Here is a 19,665-nt window from a genome sequence, read left to right as displayed (position 1 = left end):
ACTGTCAGAATCTGAACGTCACTGTGTGCTAACAATCTTATCCGGCGCCTAACAGGTGTGGCGGCAGACGATAACTTCAGGGAGATGCCCGTGGCATTGCTTGAAATAATAATAAAAAAAAAAACAGACCTTTTTTTTGTAGTGATGCAGATAAAAGATGCTTTTTAGAGCTTGGCTCGTGCAACCAAGTATCGTCCAACCCCAAAACATACAACATTAGAGAGAGATAATGCCATTTCCAAAGTGGCCGCATACAGTCACTTACTAGTCCATTAGGTGCACTACTGAAAACTAATGCACTCCAATATAACAATCCTTCACTAAATCTTAGCTTCATGAAGGCTATGAGACTCAACGTTTGTTTAAAATAACTGATAAAGTCGTTGATGTGTTTGGTGTACCGAGGATTGTACCGAGGATTGCATTGTGTTGTGCAGTCGCATGTTTCTATTATTTTGACAATAAATAAATAACCAGAAGATAAAATAATGCGGTTTCAACATGAATATTACCACAGTCATGAAGGGGGATTTGGTGCAGGACTGTGTTATTAGAATGTATGTGTTTCCTCTGTTGCACATAATGGTTTGCAAAATGAGAAGTAGGATTAAAAATAAGGGGAAATGTGGATAAAAGCACCAAAGAAGAGGCAGTGCAAAACAATCTGATATAATCTAATTATATAATACAGGTAGACCGCGTGGAATAATCTGATTTTGAGGCGGATGAAGAGAAAACTAATGAGGATGGTAAGTTTTGTGCTAACAAAAGTACTCCCTGTATGAGCAACAACGAAATAAAAAGTATTCTCTTTGAAACGTGTAACGTCCCTCGTGAGCACATTTAAACCGATTTAGATCAATATTTTACTTTAATAAAAGTACTTAGCAAGTCTCCGCTTCAAACAAATCCCTTTTGTTTGACTGAAAACCGTCCAGCTGTACGAACCTTTCCGTGCACGAAGAAGACTACAACTCCCGGCGACTCCACTTCCGGCTCGTGCGCCTTTCCAGCCAATCAGGAGGCTCCTGGATTTATGGCAGCTATCTGGGGCACGGGGCCAGCACGTCTAGCCAGCTCGAAGTGCCACGACTTCACAGCAGACCACGGATTCTCCAGCGGAGTGAGGGGGAGAGCACTGGAAAAAAAGCAACTTAGCCAGATAGCTGGATATATAGGAAGCTTCGCAGAAGAGTCACTTCATCTGTAACTCAAAGCTTTTTTTTGCTCTCAATCCATCCTTTTTTTTTTTCTTCCTCCAAGCGAGCAGACGTAGCTTTATCAGCAGCGGGGTAAGTGTGGGATTCTTGGATTTCTGTTTTTTTTTTTTTTTTTTTATTCATTAAGCCAACGGTAGCTAGCTTGGGAAGCTATCCACCGCTAACCCCTGAGGCAACTACTCGCACAGAAAGACACAAGTTAAAGTTAGCAAAAATTTATTTTGACATATTTCCTCGTGAGTCCTGTGATTTGTAGTTTCATTTCAGGCTTTGTAGGGCAGTTTTATAGCGCAGACCGTCACTGAGTGAGCAGGACGTTAGCCAAGTTCATTGATTCATAGTATTAGCAGCAATGCTAACTGGGAAGTTATGATAAAAAAAAACATATAATTTGGAATATTAATAGTATCGAACCACATTATCATATTTTTTGATGAATAACGTCGGACGGTATCTTTAATTTCTCATGAACCTTAAAGCTTCTTTTCACTTGTGGTCGCGGTGTGGTTTTACCGTTATCTTCCTATGAAATAAACTGTATTGAAAGTTATGAGAAACAATGCGTTTATGAAAGAGCCTTGTGTAAAAGGGGTTTAGTTTCAACTAATAAAAATATATTTATTTTCTCTAAAGGTAAAAGCTTTACTTTTTTTTTTTTTTTTTAAACCGTCATGGCCTTATAAAGTTCAGATCTTTGTTTTAGCTGAAGACTACTTTAATGTCCGCCCCAGTGTAGGAATTCCGATGTCCACTAACGGAAAGCATAGATTATAAACTTCGAGGTTATGTCGTTTATAATGGTCACACTCCAGTAAGTTTCCTCCTATAAAGTCGGATCTCTTCTGGAGCTTGAGATGCGCTTTCATCCTCTGAAAGTCTCCCTGAGTTAGGTTTTTTTTTTTCTTTTTTTCTTGAGGTCCTCCTCCTCTTCAGTCTGAGTGGAGATGCACTGACGTGTGACATCTCAGATTAGGAGGCAGGGCAATCTCTTCCCCTGTGCCTCTCTAGCTTTTTAGACCCTGCAATGAACGAGGACTCTGGACTCTTGTTTTGATTACGCTGAAATAGCTCAGCAGTTTCCTCCTGCCATGTCACAGTGTTGTCTTTGAACTACATTTGTTTTTCATTTATGTATTTTCCAATATGCCTCCTGTCTGAAGTATAAAGAAAAATATAACCCAGAGCTGCAAGAATAAATCAAAGACGGTGCTTGAGTGTCCCCTAAGCTGCCGTCTACTTTCATCCAACTTTCCTAGCCTGCAGGCTCAACATACTGGTTTGTGACATAGCTGGAATAGCTTTAAAGAGATAGCTGAAATACCCTTTAAGGGTTGTTTTTTTCAGGGCAGGAAATTAACACTAACCACCAGCCAGCTTCTGTGTACTTTATCCATTTTTGCCCCTAACCGCTTTTGCCTCTATGGTTTGTGTTGCTTTCACTGTCTTAAATGCTAAAGAACTTACCAGAGTAAGAGATATATATATATTTTTTTGTTTCTAAAATATTTTTGTGCATTTGCTTTTCATTTGTAACTGTAAGTTTTGTCGATAGCTAAATATAGATCTTTGTAAAGCAGCTCTGTAATCTAGTGTATCTTGTGTCACGCTTTAGAAGCAGTGCATTAATCCAAAACCAGGAATTTAATGTGAACAGAAACTAACACTTCTTTTGCTCAGTTAGTCTCGGTGCTTGTCAGAAAGCTGAACTTCAAAATCAGGTACTTTGAGAGATTTAATCGTGAGGGTTTATTTTGAGTTATGCAACCACATTTTTCTACCCAAGGGCGAGACTTATGTATAAACTGTATCACAACTGGGTCTGGAGCAGCAGCTGTTTGCTTCTCAGATTGTTGGTCTGCATCATGTGGCCAACCTCAGGATTTTAAGGAGAACAGTGACACCTTGAGGCAACTGAAGGTAAAAGCTGAGATTGTTCTACCTACAGTATGAGCACGTCTGAGTCACTACTCAGTCACATCAGCTGCTGTTGTAATCCAGCTGTGGTCAGTTTTGTTTTGCCCAGCACAGAGAAAAACTGTTAGCATTACAGTTTTGGTCTATTCTGAATAACATCATGTACTTCAGCGTGGTTAGGGGTTTAGAAAAATAAATATTTGAGTCGTTATCTGTGTTGACAAGCACTCCCTTTCTATCTGTAGGTTTACTGAGATTCAACAATGGATATCTACGACCCACAGACCCTTGGAATTATGGTGTTTGGTGGATTCATGGTAATCTCTGCTGTCGGGATTGCCCTTGTCTCCACCTTCTCCATGAAGGAGACCTCTTATGAGGAGGCCCTAGCTAAACAACGCAGGGAGTTGGGTAAGATACAATCTGGCCGCTCTGACAAAAAGAAGAAGGACAAAGTGTCTGAGAAGAAGAGCCGTGGAAAGAAGAAAGAAGAGAAGCCCAACGGAAAGATCCCAGAGCAGGAGAAAACTGAAGAGGCTACTGACGCTGAAGCTGACACAGTTATTGAGCCTGCCGCTGCCCCAGTTGTAGCCGCTGCTCCTGCTCCAGTTCCCGAGCCTGCTCCTGTAGCTCCAGTGGCAGCAGCTCAGCCCAAGACCGCTGCTGAACCGAGCCCCGTTGCCGAGCCCTCACCTGCACCCTCACCTAAAGACAAGAAGAAGAAGAAGGTGGCAAAGGTCGAGCCAGCCTCTTCCCGGCCGGCTCCACTTGTGTCTGCTCCTGCACCCGTCAAGTCCTCTGCTGCTCCTCCAGTAACCCAGGCTCCTGTGCCTGCCCCAACCAAAGCAACCGCCCCATCCCCTACACCTGCCCCAGTCAAGTCTGCCCCTGCGTCCGCTAAGTCTGCCCCTGCATCCGCTAAGTCTGCCCCTGTATCCGCTAAGTCTGCGCCTGCGTCCACGAAGTCTGCCCCTGCGTCCACGAAGTCTGCTCCTGCCCCAGTGTCGGCTAAGTCCGCTCCCGCTGCCACCAAATCTGCCCCTGCTGCTGCTCCTGCATCAGCAAAGTCTGCCCCTGGCGCGTCCAAGTCTGCCCCCGCACCAGCCAAGTCTGCTGCCGCACCAGCCAAGTCTGCACCAGCCCAATCCAAGACTACTCCAGTCTTGGAGGCTGTCACTAAAGATGTCCCAGTCATGGCTGTGCCTCCAGTGGGATCTCAGCAGGCCCCTACTAAAGGACAGGAGCCCAAGAAGAAGGCCTCCAAGAAAAAGGCTGAGTCTGGTAAGCAGGAATGAAACATATACTTACAATTATTATGTACGTTTTAATTTTATTTTTACATTTTTATAGTTTGGAAATGGTTAGTAAAGGCAATGTTCTCCAAAATTTTGAAACCTGCAAATAATCTGGGCATGGGAAGAGAGTAACGCTGTTCGGTTTTAAGAATCCCATCCCCTGTTCTTGGCCACGCCTCTGAAGGGTATCACATACCCTGCAGTTTCAAGTGTGACCACTATGCCAAAACCAGAACACAGCTCTACACTGTAGTTGCTTATCTATCTGCATGTCAGTATTTTTACTGTTGGTTTTTCTAAACTAAAAAAAAAAAAAGATGAAGGGGCCAATTCTTTATTTTTATTAATCCCATTGACAGACACATTTCCTTGGACTGCCAATAAGCATGACATGCAGTTGGTCTGATAAACCACCCTCATCTAAAACTCCTCATATCAAAGATCAGAAGCCATTGTTTAAAATTAAATGGTTGTCTAGGCAGGAACTGCATTAGCCATAACACTGATGTCTGAACTCAGACTTTGAAGGTGGGAATGAAAGCATGTCTGCACAGTTGCGGTACATATACACACACACACACACACAATCACAATCTAAGGCAGGAATAACTTGTCAGTACTGATGAACTTCTAGCTGTGTACCCGTGGAAAGTAGTGCCAATGGCAGCGGTGGGTAATGTCTGGCACTCTGCTCCGGAGGGCATAGAGCACGCCAGCTTGTCCAAACACTGTTGCCCTGTTTTGTTAGCTGACAAAGCCTCTCAGTGCCACTGACAATGAGTAGAAAGGGAGAGGGGGGGGGGGGGGGGCTTTCTCCGTGGCCTGAGGCTTGTCTCCGCCTGGTGCCGCAATGCCCCTTAATTTTGCCATCTGAAACTGCCCGGGGCCCCAGACCCTAAGGGCGAGTCACAACCTTGTCCTTTTCCTGAGGCTGTGTGAGGATTCAGTCATCTCTGTGATGCCCTAAAACTTTCACAACCGCCCGGTTTTGTTTTAAACATGAAATAAATTCGAAACTGTTTTTCTCACTCTGCTGTGTTATTTTATGTTTTGCCTCTTCAGTGGCAGTTGTGGATTCCGCTGATGCTCCGCTGTACCTGCCATATAAGTCTCTGGTGTCCACCATCAGAAGCATGGTGTTCAGCGAGGGAGAGGCTCACAGGCTCATCGAGATTCTGTCTGAGAAAGTTGGCATCATCCAGGACACCTGGCATATGGTATGAGACACTGCAGTCAGTGATGGGGAAAAAGGACATGGGAACATGTAGTTCTCTGTATTCTAAGACTTGAGGAAAGATTCATTCTTTTTTTTTTTTTTTCGGTCTTTGTGTTTATAGGCCACTCAGAAAGGAGACCCAGTTGCAATGCTGAAGAAACAGCTGGAGGAGAGAGAGAAACAGCTGGCGGCAGAACAAGAGGACGCTTCAATTGTGAAGAACCGTCTGAGGGAACTCACCAAGGTTAGATATGCCTCAAAAACTGTGCCAAATATCTGCCACAACACATTCTCCTCTATAGCCGTGGTTGCAGCACTGAGAGGCTCTAACATGCTTTACATGGATGAGAATCTTTGCCGATTTGTTTTCCTTACTATTCGTGAGGCAGAATGTGTGAACAGAGAAAGGAAGCTTTGTTGTTAGCGAAATGAAATGCGTTAATTCTCTGTTAAATGTGTACATTTAACATTCGAGTTGCAGTTTCCATCGTTTGTCCTGAAGGTGGCGCTAGTTGCAAGCAAACCGAAACACAAGAAACGTGAAAGTCAAAAAATTGTAGCATACTTTTGCTTTATAAAATAACTCTTAGGTTGTGCAGTATAGCTTTAGATATCTTGAAAACTAACATGTTGGTGCTCTAAAGTGCAACCTGTCATCAAATTTATTACTTTTCATATGTTCTTGTGCTGAACCAAGTTTAGGAATGAAAGCTGTGACACCCCGGGGGCATTAGATTTAAAGTCTAAAACATCTTCAGATAAAGGACGGCGATACTTCACTCCGAAGTGGCTGTTTGGCAGAAACATTACAATCTGAATTTAATCTCTGACTGTTTGTTTGTTTTTTGTTAGGAGCTGTCTGCTGAGAAGTCCAAGGTGGCCGGCGTGGAGACAAGACTGAGTTCCCAGCTGAGTAAGAGGGAACAAGAAATGATTGCTCTGCAAGCTCGCATGCAGGCCAGCTACCAGGACCACGTGGCCCAGACCCAGAGGCTCAATGCAAAGGTAGCTTCTACAAGTAATCTAAAATTAAAATTAGCCTTGTCCCTAACATTCACTTAGAAGTGAAGATTATCTCTGAAGGCTCTATAAATGCAGTGTTCTTGAGCATCATGTAACGATCAGTCAGAGGTGCAATTGCAAAGTTTATTCATAAGAAAACTTTAAAATTATTCCAGATACTGAGCCTGCAGGACCAGCTGGAAAAAGGCCCCAATGCCCAACTTGCTCGTCTACAGCAGGAGAACTCTATTCTGCGCGATGCTCTCAACCAAGCTACTAGTCAAGCCGAGAGCAAGTGAGTACATCTATATTAATTGAAGTTTACAATCAGTGTGATGTGGAGCATCAGCATATGTTTGTAAGGCCTATATAGTGACTCTTTGTCCCTCCGTCTTACTTTCTCTCTTTCGTTCTGCCCTCAGACAAAATGCAGAGCTGGCCAAGCTGCGTCAGGAATGTGCAAAGTTAACCAAGGAGCTGGGAGAGAAGACAGAAAGTCTGCATGCTGATGAGCACATCAGGAAGGGCCTGGAGGCCAAGGTCTCCGCTACTGAGAAGCAGCTCTCACTACTACAGGTCAGCCTGCCATTTTGGGACATCTCCATTATGTTTTATTTATTTATTTATTTATTTTGTAAACGACATTTGACATGATCAAGTTTCCAAGTGGAGCTAAACTCATTCTAGCCAGACAAAAAACAGTTTCTCGTTCCAGCAGCTGGTTAGTTGCACCGAATGCAAGCCTAGACCTTTCCCACCTTTACCCAGACCCCTCTAATGGTATGGGTAGTTTTAATTGCCTTGTAATCACAGAGCCCAGGGCCACGCTGGAATGCAGCCACACAATAATAGGGCTGCAGGGAAAAAGCTTCTCAGCACCAGCTGGAATGTGTGCGTGTCCAAGCATCTCTCCTCTGCAGCCCGAAGTAATTGGCAGTAAAAATACAGGAACTGTCTGACGCTATTTACGACACGTGACATACAGACAGGAAGCAGTTCTCTCTTCGCTTTGCAGTGTTATGTTGCTGCTCCCATGTGCTATCACACCACACAGATTCCCACTAATGGAATGCTGTCGGTGTGAACTAATTTGGGCTATGTGGAGCAAGTGAGTCATCAGGTCAAGTGCTCAGTCGGTTTAATCATTTATTTACATGCTTCCCGGCAGTAAGATGTTATGCAATGGCTCGGGCCATAAATCAGACTACTGTTGACCAGCTGAGAGAGAGTTTTCTCTCATCGTCATCAACATTTTGCTTATTTTATTAAATATATCATTGAGGCATAGACGAGCAAATCAACTCAAAATCGCCTCAAGTTCAAAGCACTTCCTACAAGACCTTAAAAAGATTTGCTCAACGTGATGATAAAATCTCCATTTTATTTACTCGTCACACCACCTCAAGCCGAAAGGATATCCTGCTTGTCCCATAGGTGGATTATCTTTGAATATTCTGTCATTTTTCTGTGTAATTGTGCAGAAATCTGAGGAAAAGAAGCGCAACACAGCCCAAACGCGCAACCTTTGCCTTCCAAGTTTGATAACTTAACAAGTCTTTGCTGCCCCCTGCTGTTCTCACATATTTTGATTCATTTCTTTCTCAGGCCAGCCATGCAGAGAGCGAGCAGGCGCTACAGAGGAGACTGGAGGAGGTGTGTGAGGAGCTAAGAACAACACAGAGCAGAAACGGGAGCCTGCAGGCCACTTTGGATCAGGCCCAACAGGACAGCAGCACAGTCTCAGGTCAGAATGGGTGAACAAGGTCTTAATGGTTAACAGATGTTTAAGAACTGTTCTTTATTTAGCGTTTTGATACTAAAACATTTAAATGGAAATTGCATCTGAGACAGTTATGGCATATTTCTTGCAGACTTCCAAGTGCATATTGGGAAACTGGAGGCTGAGATCAAGGAGCGCTCTGCTCAGGTGGATGCACTCACTAAGCAGTTGGAGGAGACACAGACAGAGAAAAGCCAGCTTGTACAACAGGTGGCATCCATCAACTCACTGTTGGAGGCTAGTCAGAACAAAAAGGAAGATGACGGCCAACAGGTAAAAAGTTTGTCTTCTGTTTTTCTGAAATTGAAAGCTGGCCACGTATATAGCCACGTATATTCACCCCTGAGGATGTTTGCTCTTTGTGATTCACCAGGCGAATGCTGCTGAACTGGAACATCTAAAGCTCAGGTAAGAGTTTGATCATCCTTTCTCCAGGAACTGTTTGTAGACCCAGATCCATTTCATTTACTATTGTAAATACTGCGCCACCCTTTTACAGCCTTCAGGAGAAAGACAGCCAGCTGAACACACTTCAGGAGGAACTGAAGCAGCTGCAGACAAAGCAGGAAGCTGCTGTAAGTCTTCGCAAGCATATGTTAATAAATCTGTCACCAAAATAGTATCACTTTTCAGTTATCCAGGAAGTCATAAGAAAAGATTTGCCTTACAATGATGACAACTCATTTGCTCTTCCAACAGGAGAACACTATTGCTGAGCTTGAACAAAGAAATAAAAGGTATGATGCCTTTTACTATCCATCTACTCTCACAGTTTTGCTTCATGCATTCTGATTATTTATACCCATTTGTTTCTAATTAATCCTTAAGTGAGGATGTCGGCGTTATTGCTTCACTTCAAGACGAACTCAAAAACCTCAAAGAAGAGATGGTGCAACTTAAGAGCACACCAGTAAGCATCCATCTTTATGTGTCAATGTGCATGACTGTACTCGCAGAGCAGCCCTGCAGAACAAAAAACATTGTCTTGGTGACTTATTTGCGTACACTCTCTGTTTCAGCAGCTAGATGGCTCCACAGAACTCGCACAACTACAGACCAGGTAATAGACTGAACATGTGTCCATGAAGCTAACGTATAGTTTGCTGGCTGATCAGGTTTGTCATTCAGATCTCTGTTTTGTCTGTTGTGGTTGTTGCTAGTCTGACTGAGAAGGATGCTCTTGTCACATCACTACAAGAGGAGCTCAGAGAAGCAAAAGAAAAGACAGCCACTGATGCAGTAAGAGTCTTTTTATTCACTAGTTGCTTATCAGTTGAGACCACTTTCCTGTTAATTAATGATTATGTCACCTGTTGCTTTAACAGAAGTCTTTGGCAGCTTTCCAAACTGAAACCAAAGAAACTCTCCAGTCACTCTTCCCACAGATACCTGTAGAGACAGAGCAGGTAAGAAAAAAAAAAAAGGGGATTTCACAAAAGGAGTTGCTCAATAATTACTTATTCTGACTGCAATTAAAAAAAAAAAAGAAATAATAATAATGTGCACGTGAATCATTCCTGTCTGCTTTTCTCTCATTTAGTCCGACTGGTTACAAATATTTACGCAGAATGCTGAGGGGGCTCTCAGCCAGCAGAGCCAGCAGAGCCAGCAGTCTGAGTCGAGCACAGTGTTGCCAGTAAGACACAGTTTTATACTATTACACCACACTGGTTTGAATTATCTTGTCAGAAGAAGTCCTGAGTGGGTTTGATTTGTTTCAGGAGCTGCTTGAGAAGCTGAAGGAAGCAGAGGAGACCCATGGCACCCTGCAGGCTGAATGTGAACAGTACAGGACTGTTCTAGCTGAAACGGTAAGTGATGGAAATCATATTAGGGTTGTAGATTATGGGGTTAGTTTACACATTTATATCTGCTTCCATTTCCTTTTAGGAAGGAATGCTGAAACATCTGCAAAAGAGCGTGGAGGAGGAAGAGCTGGTATGGAAAGCCAAGATGGCTAACTCAGAGGAACAGTTGAAGGAGGTAAGTTATACTTAAAATCTAAGGAACCACCTTAAATTGTTGTGACCAGGTTCACTTATAGTATTTATAAAACTCGATCTCATGTCATGTTCCCAGGCTTTACAGAAAGTCAGCGAGCTGGAGGCAGAAAACCAAAGTGTAGGACAGGTGCGGATATTTCTCTCTCTCTCAGATACAATCACCTCTTGAAGAAAGCTCACAGCTTAAAATGTTTTTGTTTCCTCCCTTCTTCTTCTTTTTGTTCCCTGCAGATGAAGGAGCAGATGATGCTTCTGGAAGCCCAGCTGGAGAAGCAGTCAGACAACCATTTGGCCTCAGAGGAGCTGGAGCAGGTACACAAGCAGCTTAAATCTACAGCAGCCTTAATACAATTTAGTTTGTTGTGTTACGTTTTGACATCAAGTGATACTTTTAACTCACTTTACTATTTTTGTACACCATGAATGATTTTGCTAAATTACAATCAGTGGTGTTTGTTGTGCTTTTTGGTAATACTCTTGGCCTTTGGGAAAGGAGATTGAAAAAACATCCTAGGGCACATTTCTAGCTTTTTGTATTGACTGAGTTAGCAAACTTTGCATCCCACAATGAATATAACACTGGCTTTATGTGTTTTTCATAAAATCCTCAAAGGATATTATATGTATTTTAAGGTGTCTACTGCTTTTGTTACACTTTCTTGTCTAACATCTGGTCCTTCTTATGCTGTGCTGTGTGTTCAGGTGAAACTGCAGCTGTCTGAGCGTCAGAGCCAGCTGGATGTGGCCCAGAAGGAGGCCAGGGCGCTCAAGGAGGAGCTAGAACAGGTGACTTTACTGACACAACCTGCTTTACCCATCTTCCAAACAACTGAGGTGTGCGGGAGGGATTTTATTGTATGACATGACGTATGACAAGGAATTTGTGAAAATCCCTTCAGTAACACGTGCTGAACCAGCTAGGTAAGGTGGCAGTGACGTGTAAAACACGAAAGGGATTCATGGATGCTGGTTCCATAATCAGTGACTGGTGACGGCTTCCTGTTTCAGGTCAGAGAGCAGCTGGGCGAGATCACGGTGCGGGCTCAGCGAGAACAGAATGGCCCAGCTGAGGCTCAACCCAGTCAGGTCAGGGTGCAGAGGTCACAGGGCACCCTTCACTTCCTGTCGGAGAGCACTGGACAGTCGGTTACTGGGACACATACCTCCTTTTATTATTTGTTTTTTTTTAATTGGTTCTCAATTGAAAATGCAGAAGACACATTTAGTTTTATTGTGATCTGAGCATAATGGCACATCTGGTTACATCCACGTCCTAAAATGAAAGGATGTAGCCACAGAACACGGATACTGAGATGACTCTGATAAATGAGTGTCGTATTTCCAGTCTGTCCAGTCCTCCTCCGACAGAGCGGCTGTTTATGCTAATCACTGTTTGCATTAACTGCGTGGACCTAACTCTAACCGCTGCTCTTTCTCAACTTAGTCAGCATGCTCACCTCTCCTTTGTTTTCAGAGATTTGTTTGTCTGATTCCTAACAGCAAGGATATTTTGTGCTTGACTTTACCCTTTCACCTGAAATCAAGCGAGAGGAAACTAACTGCACAGGTCGAGCAGCTTCCGTGTGTGTGTGTGTGGGTGTGTGCTCAGCACCACTGCTTTGACAGAACCCCGTTTGCATACACTCGTACGTGATAGCCATTAGTCTGTGTGAGTGTGTGAGTGTATTTATAGAGTTTGTGTGTTTTTTTTCCTCTGTTGTCAGGTCCAGAAAGAGTTTATTCAAACAACAGAGAATCTGCACGGGGAGGTGGCTCAAAGGCAGCAGCTCTCGGAAGAGATCGAGCAGGTAGCAGCCATTATCTATGCACTCTTTGTATTCTTTTCACATCATGGGGTTATTAAGTGGATAACATGAGCGTGTGTGTTTGGTTTGTCACCTTCCAGGCCCAGAACACTATTGCAGAACTTCAGGCTCAGTTGGATCTTTTAAAGGATTCTGCAGAGACTCCACAATCTGATAATGAAGATGTAGCTCAGCTCAAGGTGTGTTTCAATAACATTGTTTATTGTTATTGTAGGTAACCCAGTGCGATTTAGTCAGGAAAGTACTAATCATCTTGAAAGCTTATTTTTTCCACAAACTGTGTAATTTAACTAAAAGTAGGTTAGAGTTAGCTCAGGTTGATTCAATATAATTTATTTCAAAGTGTCCTTTTCCTCCTGTCCTTGGGGAAATCTGACACCATGGGGGGAAAACACTTTAAAGATGAAAAAATGTGAAAAAAACAGCTGTCTTCCTGCCTCTTCCCCATCTGTCCTAAGATCCTCCCACCTGACAAGTACAGGCATATGCACAAGCTTCAGGCTCCATCTTCCCCATTCAGACTTCATTACATGCCACCAGCACGAGAATAACTGTCCATCTGCCTTAAATGAAAATGTGAAAATCAAATTTTCTCACTTAAGGCAAAGATGGACAGTTATTCTTATATATATATATATATATATATGCATACACACACATTTCCCTCGGGCTAAATAAAGTATTTATCTGTTCAATAACGACAAGGAGTTACTCAATTATTTCACAACTGTCAGTATATAGTTTGTGTTAAATTTCTCTCTGAAGATTCAGTTTCCACCCAGCCTTGCTTTGGTACTTTAAGGTAATATTTCCTATTGTTGTTGGAACAGGAGCGTCTGGAGAAGGAGAAGAAGCTGTCCAAAGACCTGGGCCAGGCGGCCACCAAGCTCCAGCAGCTTCTTAAAGCCACTCAGGAGCAGCTGACCAAAGAGAGAGACACAGTGAGAACACTACAGGAGCACCTGGAGGGCAAGGTGAGACAGCTGACGCATACCTAAGCTCAGATGGTTTTAATGAGCTTCTTTGTTTTGACTCTAATCTTTTTTATTTTTATTTTTTAAATTTTATTAAAGGGAGAGTATGTGGAACTGAAGGAAGGGACGTCCGTCTGAGAAGGAGTTCACTACGGACACTACACAAAAAACTGCCAAATATGCCTTACGATTACTATACTTATGCATTCCCAAATTATTTTTTTTCTTGTAGTTGATTGCATTTGTTGCAACTGTAGGACTTGAGTATTATGAACATTTCAAACTATGATTAGAGGAGGGAGTTCTGCTGCGAACCTTACTGAAACCCACATTCCATCAACAAATTCTGGCTGTGTCAGAAGTTATTTATCCCCCCTGCCTTATATTCCAAACATTTCCTCATAGTTCAGTGTTAAAAGGGAAACCGATTGTACGTCAAACGTACATCAGCCTGTGCAATTACTTTGTATTGTTGTCTTTTCTATGTGGTTGAATGATGGGAACATTTTTATGGTTAATGAAAGCGGTTGCTTTAGGGCCTGCTTTCCTCTGTAGCCAGCTGCCAACAACACACAACGAATATGAATTTGTATGAATGAATAAACTACAGTGTGTAGCACTACGTGGTCCTGTTCACTTTCTTTGTCGCTGCGAAGAGCTGCATCCAGGAAGCAAAGTAAATTTGGCTGTCGGATTGTGACACGGTTTCGTATCTGGTGCAAATCACACCCCTCTGCGTCATGACTTAACACAGTTAGCTCAGGACTATTACACAGTCGACTGTTGGACACATGAACCATCCTGCAAGGGTGAAAAGCTGTTTGAAAAAAAACAAAAAACAGGCACATTTCTGCTGTGTGGAGAACAGCCTTGCCTTCGAACAGGAAGTATTGCAACACCGTGACATCCTCATAGTGTGGGGCTCTCGTACAACAAAATGGAGGGAAATTAATTCACACTGCATTTTCTTACGAGCTTCACTTGTATCAGTAGTTACAGTAGAGCAGAAAGACACCAGGAAATGTATCGCAAGACGGAGTTAGATTATGAGACGTCTCAAAAGCAATGCATGGTTTTGTCTCTGGACTGATTTCTATCAGCCATACAAAGAAAACATAGGCCAGTGTCTATGATATAAACATTCTTTAAACTGAAGTACTGTAACTTGCAAAATGAAACAATCTTGCTGTTGTGGACACACTTAGATTTTGATGGCTTTATTGTTTTATGGCGTTAGGTTTGACACAAACATTTCTGAGAGGCGGAAGCGGTGCACACAAATGGCGCGACCTTCCTCAAATCAGAGTGGGAGGAGGAGTCGCTTCAAAATATCAGTGTGGTTCCTTATTTGGTCAGATTCTTAAGAGCATAAATTACCAGCTCTGACGCTGCTCACTTGGGCTGATTTTGGAAACTATAGGCTGGTCATGTGACACATACACACAACTTTCTAAATGGCTTCCTGCTTTTAGAGTCATTTTAAACCAGCAGTAGACTATGTGTTGTAATATGAAGTCCCTGTTTAAGCAATGGAAAAAAACAAGTTGGCAAAGTAAAGGTTACAAATAACTGAAGAATAAGTGCACAAAAGTTTAATTAATAAGATAAGAGATAGACATGCCTCCTTTGGAAGGAGGGAGTTATAAGCAGCACAAAACAGTAAATAGTTCAAAATCAAAACCTTGTTGGTGAAAGTTAGGTTAATATCAACTACAGCTAGCTATGGTACTTAGCATGAAGACTAGAAGCGGGTAAATTTCTTTTTTCCCCTCCATCTAAAGGTAACAAACTCCTCCAACCTACACCTTTAGACTCCCTAATAACTTTTTCGTTTTATATCTTAGTTTGAAACCCCCAAGTTATTCAGTCTCCATTGGTTGCCTGGCAACCAATGATCGCTCCCTTTCGACAATTAACGGGATTTGTAGTGGGATCTCGCGAGAATCCAACGGCAAAGTAGGACGACGTGTCGTTTCCTAGCCTGTATGCTAAGCTAACTGCCGACTTTAACGTCATATTCACCGCGCAGACGCCTGTTTAAAACGACTTATTAGCTTTAAGAGTTGTTGTTGTTAGGTGTTGTGGGTCAGCCTGTAATGGGTTTAGCCATTAAAAGGCGGATGTTTTGCTTATGTCACTGTGAGTCCATAAACAACGTGTTGCCATAGTCACCAGTAGCCTATGAATGCAGGCTAACTTGTTAAAACCCCCTCATAATCCTAGTGTAATTAACTATATTTCTACATGTTTGTGGTAAACAGCAACACCTGCAATTCAAAAAGTAAAGTTTTTAAGTCAAAACTAATCTCCTGGTAAATCTGGATGATGGGAGGGACTTCTCTGTATGCTGTGATCAACTACCAAATCAAAATGTCAGCCTCAAAACTGTCCAAGGATTCCTTAATGTCAGCTAAAACACAACCAGAATGTTTCCAATTGCACTGCCAAACTAACAAAGTAAACCAACACCGTCTCACTACACGGGAAAAAAATCACAAGAAAAAGACAAAAACGGCACAAAACTGGTTGCATTGGATTTATTTGACAATACAGTGCATTAACTGCCGCAGTTTAAGTGTAACTTTTGTGGTTTATTTTTCTTCTTTGGTAAAAAAAAGAACCTAATATACTTTTAGGCATTGATAAAGGTGTCCAGGAAAAACATGCTCACATACTCACAAGAACCAGCTATTTTGATTTTAGTTTACCAGCTAATAAACCCAAGTAGGGCATTGATTTGGTTATTTTACAGCATGCCAGTTATGTACATAAACAGATATTACTGATTTGAGAAATTTAAATGTCAAATGAAAGATGGTAGTATGATTAATATTTATATCCAAAAACTGAGAAATTACATCTGAACCAGGCTGATTTCACGGCCAAACAGGTATGACTACAGAGTTTAGCAGGGCACAGACATTAGAGGTTTGTGTTATATAAATCTAATTCCATCCAGAGCCCAACCCTTCCCCTTAAGCTTTGCTGAACCAATCCAAAAAAACAAAAAAACATAGTCTATTTGGAAACTTTGTCATCATCCGTTTCGAATCCGTTGAAATTTAGCTTAACTAAACAGGGAAAAGCCGGTTTGTTTGTTGCTCAATTCAACTTGTAGGTGTCACGTCAATGCCCTCGATTTTGATTACGCCTTTTCCCATTCTTGCTGCAAAATTATCTCTGTTGCCGTAATCTGATAGGTCGTTCATCTGCAGCTCGTGTTTGATGCCTGTTGAAGACACGAGGGGAAACCTTTGAGCACAAATTCTAAACTGTCTAGAAAAGCCTACCCCAAATGAAAGCAGGGACATAAAGATGGGATTCTATCAATGTGTTTTAAAGAGTGGCAAACAATTAACACGTTTATGAAAGGGTTAAATATAAAAAATGTCAAGAATCTGCCATTTTGTGATTCAGAAAAAGGAACCTACCTGACATGACCTTCTTAAGAGAGTCTTTCGAGCTAGCGTACTGCATTTTTTCTTTGATGGTTGCACATTCATGAGCCCTTGAAGAAAGAGAAATTACCGTCATCAAAATTGCTTAATATAACACACCTTTTTCCACACATATGCACACAGAAGATCTTTGGCTCTTAAACAATTTTACTGACAGTGTACTGATAATCTGTCTAAAAGTTGAAGATGCACAAGTGATGGACAAGGACCTACCACATCACAAAGACCAGTTCTTCCTTTCTGCTTGCTTCCTTGGTTTCAAAGTGGCAGTCGTACAGCAAGTAGCAGCACGTTTTAGGAGTCAGCTTGCTCACAAAGAACTTGTAGACATCTGGCACGCCTTCCAGGTCCTTTTCCCGGTGAATCTCCTCCACGTTGATGTAGCCTTCGCCGATTTTAAATATCACCACTCTTATCCGCTCCTTTTGGTCAGCATCGCTCTTCACGACTTTCATTTCGTTGATGATGTCCTTCACCCGGTCGCTCACTTTTACTCCAGATGCCTGTAGAGACATGTCACAAATCCATGTTTAGTACAAAAAATAAAAAAAACAACAAACCAGTTGTCTATGACAAAATCTGATACTAGTATTTCATCATAATTCGATTTTTAAGTTCAGCACAAAGTATAATCCATTTCCCTCAAAATGAGAAAATATTAGATCGCAATATGAGCACTTTTAAAAGATTTGGGCCTTGGCTCGTATTTCAGCAGCCATTCTGCACTTGTACTTTGGTTCTGGATGAAAAGCAGAACTAAATGAAGAAACAGGAAGCTGTTCAAAACTAAACTCTGAAGAGAAGGACCGTTCAGGCAGTCAAATGTTTAAATATTCAACCTGCTTTTTAGAAGTAACACACCATGGGTGTTGCTTCCCGATAAATTCTCAAGGCCTCAGTTCTGTCACATTCCAGTCATTGTGGAACAAGTTAGCACAAGAAAGACCGCCCTGAGGGATTCTTTCTCTGCAAGTTTGAAGCACGAACAGAGCTGCCTCCATTTTGGAGGCAAAACCACACCTTGTACAAAGCCATTCATCTAACTTTACTTTCAATACAGCAAAGCCTTTTATCAAAGAAACATCAAGTGAAAGTCTTACATGCACACAAGGCAAACAAAATTCACAAAGTTTACGCATCATCTTTTATGATTATTGTTAAAATAAGGAAGTTGCACTTCTGAAAATATAGAGATTTTATTTTTTTTTTTAGACGGGTCCTGTGCAGCAAACAAATCACACAGGAGTTGTTAAGTGAGAGAGCACAAGCAAATCCAGCAGAAATTCTTTGTGAAAGCTACTCACCATTTTGCTTCTGATGTGTGAGGGAGACAAGCAGGGAAAAAATGGCAGCTGCAGTCGCAATGCTGAAGGGTCATAAGGAAGAAGAGCAGGTTGACTCATGGAGGAGGAGCAGTGGCAAATAAGTACACCTCCAAAATCAGACCCGCCCCCATCTCCTCTTCCCAGGTGTGACACATTCATCTGCAACCTCAGCATTTGCATTTAATCGTATTACACATGAAATCACAATGGATATATGTGCTTTATTGTCACACGCAGGATAAACATTTCTTGTTTTCCTGTTTTCATCTGCTTTAGTTTTGCTAGTCTGCCCTAAAATGGTTGTGCTCTTCCTTTCCAGGTGAAATTCCAGGTGTCATCGGTGGGAGCGGCACAATACCCTTATATGGAGAACAAAACCTGTCCACATTTTTTACTCATCTGCTGCTGAGGTGCAAGTTTACTTGCCTTATAAGGTAAAGGGTAAAACGAGTGCACAGATATGTTGGAATAAAAGGTAAGGGTGGTGTGTTCAGCTCGACTACGTTTAGACGCGGTAACGCATTTTGATAAGGGGGACCAATTTGGATGACGTGTTTTTAGTTCTCGTTTTGTCACCTGTTTTCTTCCACTTCTGAATGACTGATTGATGAGTCGGCACCATTTCTACGGCCCTTCAAAATTAAAGTGCAGAGTCAGCGTAAAGCCTGCAAGACAAAATAATTATATGTATGTGAAAATCAGGTTTATGGCTGCTGGAAAACTGCACTGGTTCAACGAAAAAAGAGAAGAAACCAAGCAACAAAAGGAGAATGTGTTTAAAAAGGGCCCCAGGAATAGTAAAACTAGGACTTCTCTGTGAAGTCCAGGAGTGTAGCTGGGTATTAGGGGCCCTGTTGACAGGAAGGGAAGTTTGGCCCCATACCATTCCCACTCTCATCCTCTTCCAAAGGGGGGAAAGTAACAAAGTACAAATACTTCTGCTGCCTAAATATTACTAGTTACTTTGCGTGTTCAGATTAGAAATGCAAAATATAATCAACACATAAATTAGGATGAACAGGATCATTACATAAGACTCAACCCAACAGCCACTTTTTCCGACTGTAACATCAACACATTGATCATTTAATTTCTTAATCCTTCCTTTCTTGCTCGGTGGAGTTATTCCCTTTGGAAAAGCCCCTCGGACACTCCACAGTCCTGATCCAAATCGGCCAGTATAGGACATACACCGATCAGCCACAACATTAAAACCACTGACAGGAGCAGTAAATGACATTGACCATCTTGTGACAATTCAGTGTTCTGCTGAGAAACTTTTGAACTTTTGGATTCATGTGGCTGTCACTTTCATGTTACCCATAGCTATGACACTCCTTGATAGCATTTTCTTTTTATTCATGTTTTCATTCATATTTTATTCATGATATTCAGGAATGCCAATATGTATATTTAACCTTCTTACCACCTCAACCCTCAGTTTATACAAGTTGGTTATTTCAGCTTCTGGTTAGTCACTGAAAACCTGATGCAATATGTAAATATTTTTTGTACCATAACGTATTTACTTTTTATATAGTTTCTCTTGTCTGCCTTATTCTAATTTTTGTATCTTGTACTGTTGTTCCCTGCCACTGTAACACCCTAATTTCCCCACAGCTTATCTCATCAGCCATCCCCAGCAGGATGCA

At 42.0% G+C, this 19,665-nt stretch overlaps 2 protein-coding genes across 4 annotated transcripts; one reads left to right on the top strand and one right to left on the bottom strand.

Annotated features, from left to right (window-relative positions):
- Positions 1–335: 335 nt before the first annotated feature.
- Positions 336–13,849, top strand: LOC311500279 (ribosome-binding protein 1-like). Of its 3 annotated transcripts, none has more exons than XM_084561574.1 (27): positions 662–1,292; positions 3,380–4,415; positions 5,492–5,646; positions 5,767–5,889; positions 6,498–6,650; positions 6,824–6,942; positions 7,070–7,223; positions 8,253–8,391; positions 8,519–8,700; positions 8,801–8,835; positions 8,927–9,002; positions 9,127–9,164; positions 9,256–9,337; positions 9,450–9,487; positions 9,588–9,666; positions 9,753–9,833; positions 9,968–10,063; positions 10,149–10,238; positions 10,318–10,410; positions 10,507–10,557; positions 10,662–10,742; positions 11,133–11,216; positions 11,439–11,516; positions 12,155–12,238; positions 12,337–12,435; positions 13,087–13,230; positions 13,330–13,849. In XM_084561574.1, exons 2-27 carry the CDS (start codon positions 3,398–3,400, stop codon positions 13,366–13,368), a joined length of 3,411 nt encoding a protein of 1,136 aa, XP_084417700.1. In that variant the 5' UTR covers positions 662–1,292; positions 3,380–3,397; the 3' UTR covers positions 13,369–13,849. The 3 variants fall into 3 exon arrangements, with proteins under 3 accessions (XP_084417701.1, XP_084417700.1, XP_084417699.1); XM_084561573.1 differs by having other exon boundaries at positions 663–1,292; positions 9,447–9,487; XM_084561575.1 differs by lacking the exon at positions 11,439–11,516 and having other exon boundaries at positions 336–1,292; positions 9,447–9,487.
- Positions 13,850–15,751: 1,902 nt separating this feature from the next.
- Positions 15,752–18,077, bottom strand: LOC311500280 (cofilin-1-like). The gene is made up of 4 exons (XM_084561576.1): positions 17,993–18,077; positions 16,902–17,191; positions 16,662–16,738; positions 15,752–16,459 (listed from the first exon to the last, which is right to left on the bottom strand). Exons 1-4 carry the CDS (start codon positions 17,993–17,995, stop codon positions 16,338–16,340), a joined length of 492 nt encoding a protein of 163 aa, XP_084417702.1. The 5' UTR covers positions 17,996–18,077; the 3' UTR covers positions 15,752–16,337.
- Positions 18,078–19,665: the final 1,588 nt, after the last annotated feature.

The sequence above is a fragment of the Chelon labrosus genome (genome assembly GCF_963514085.1).
Source record: "Chelon labrosus genome assembly, chromosome: 15".
In the NCBI taxonomy this organism is placed as follows: Eukaryota; Metazoa; Chordata; class Actinopteri; order Mugiliformes; family Mugilidae; genus Chelon; species Chelon labrosus.
This window is presented reverse-complemented; position numbering and strand designations above follow the sequence as displayed.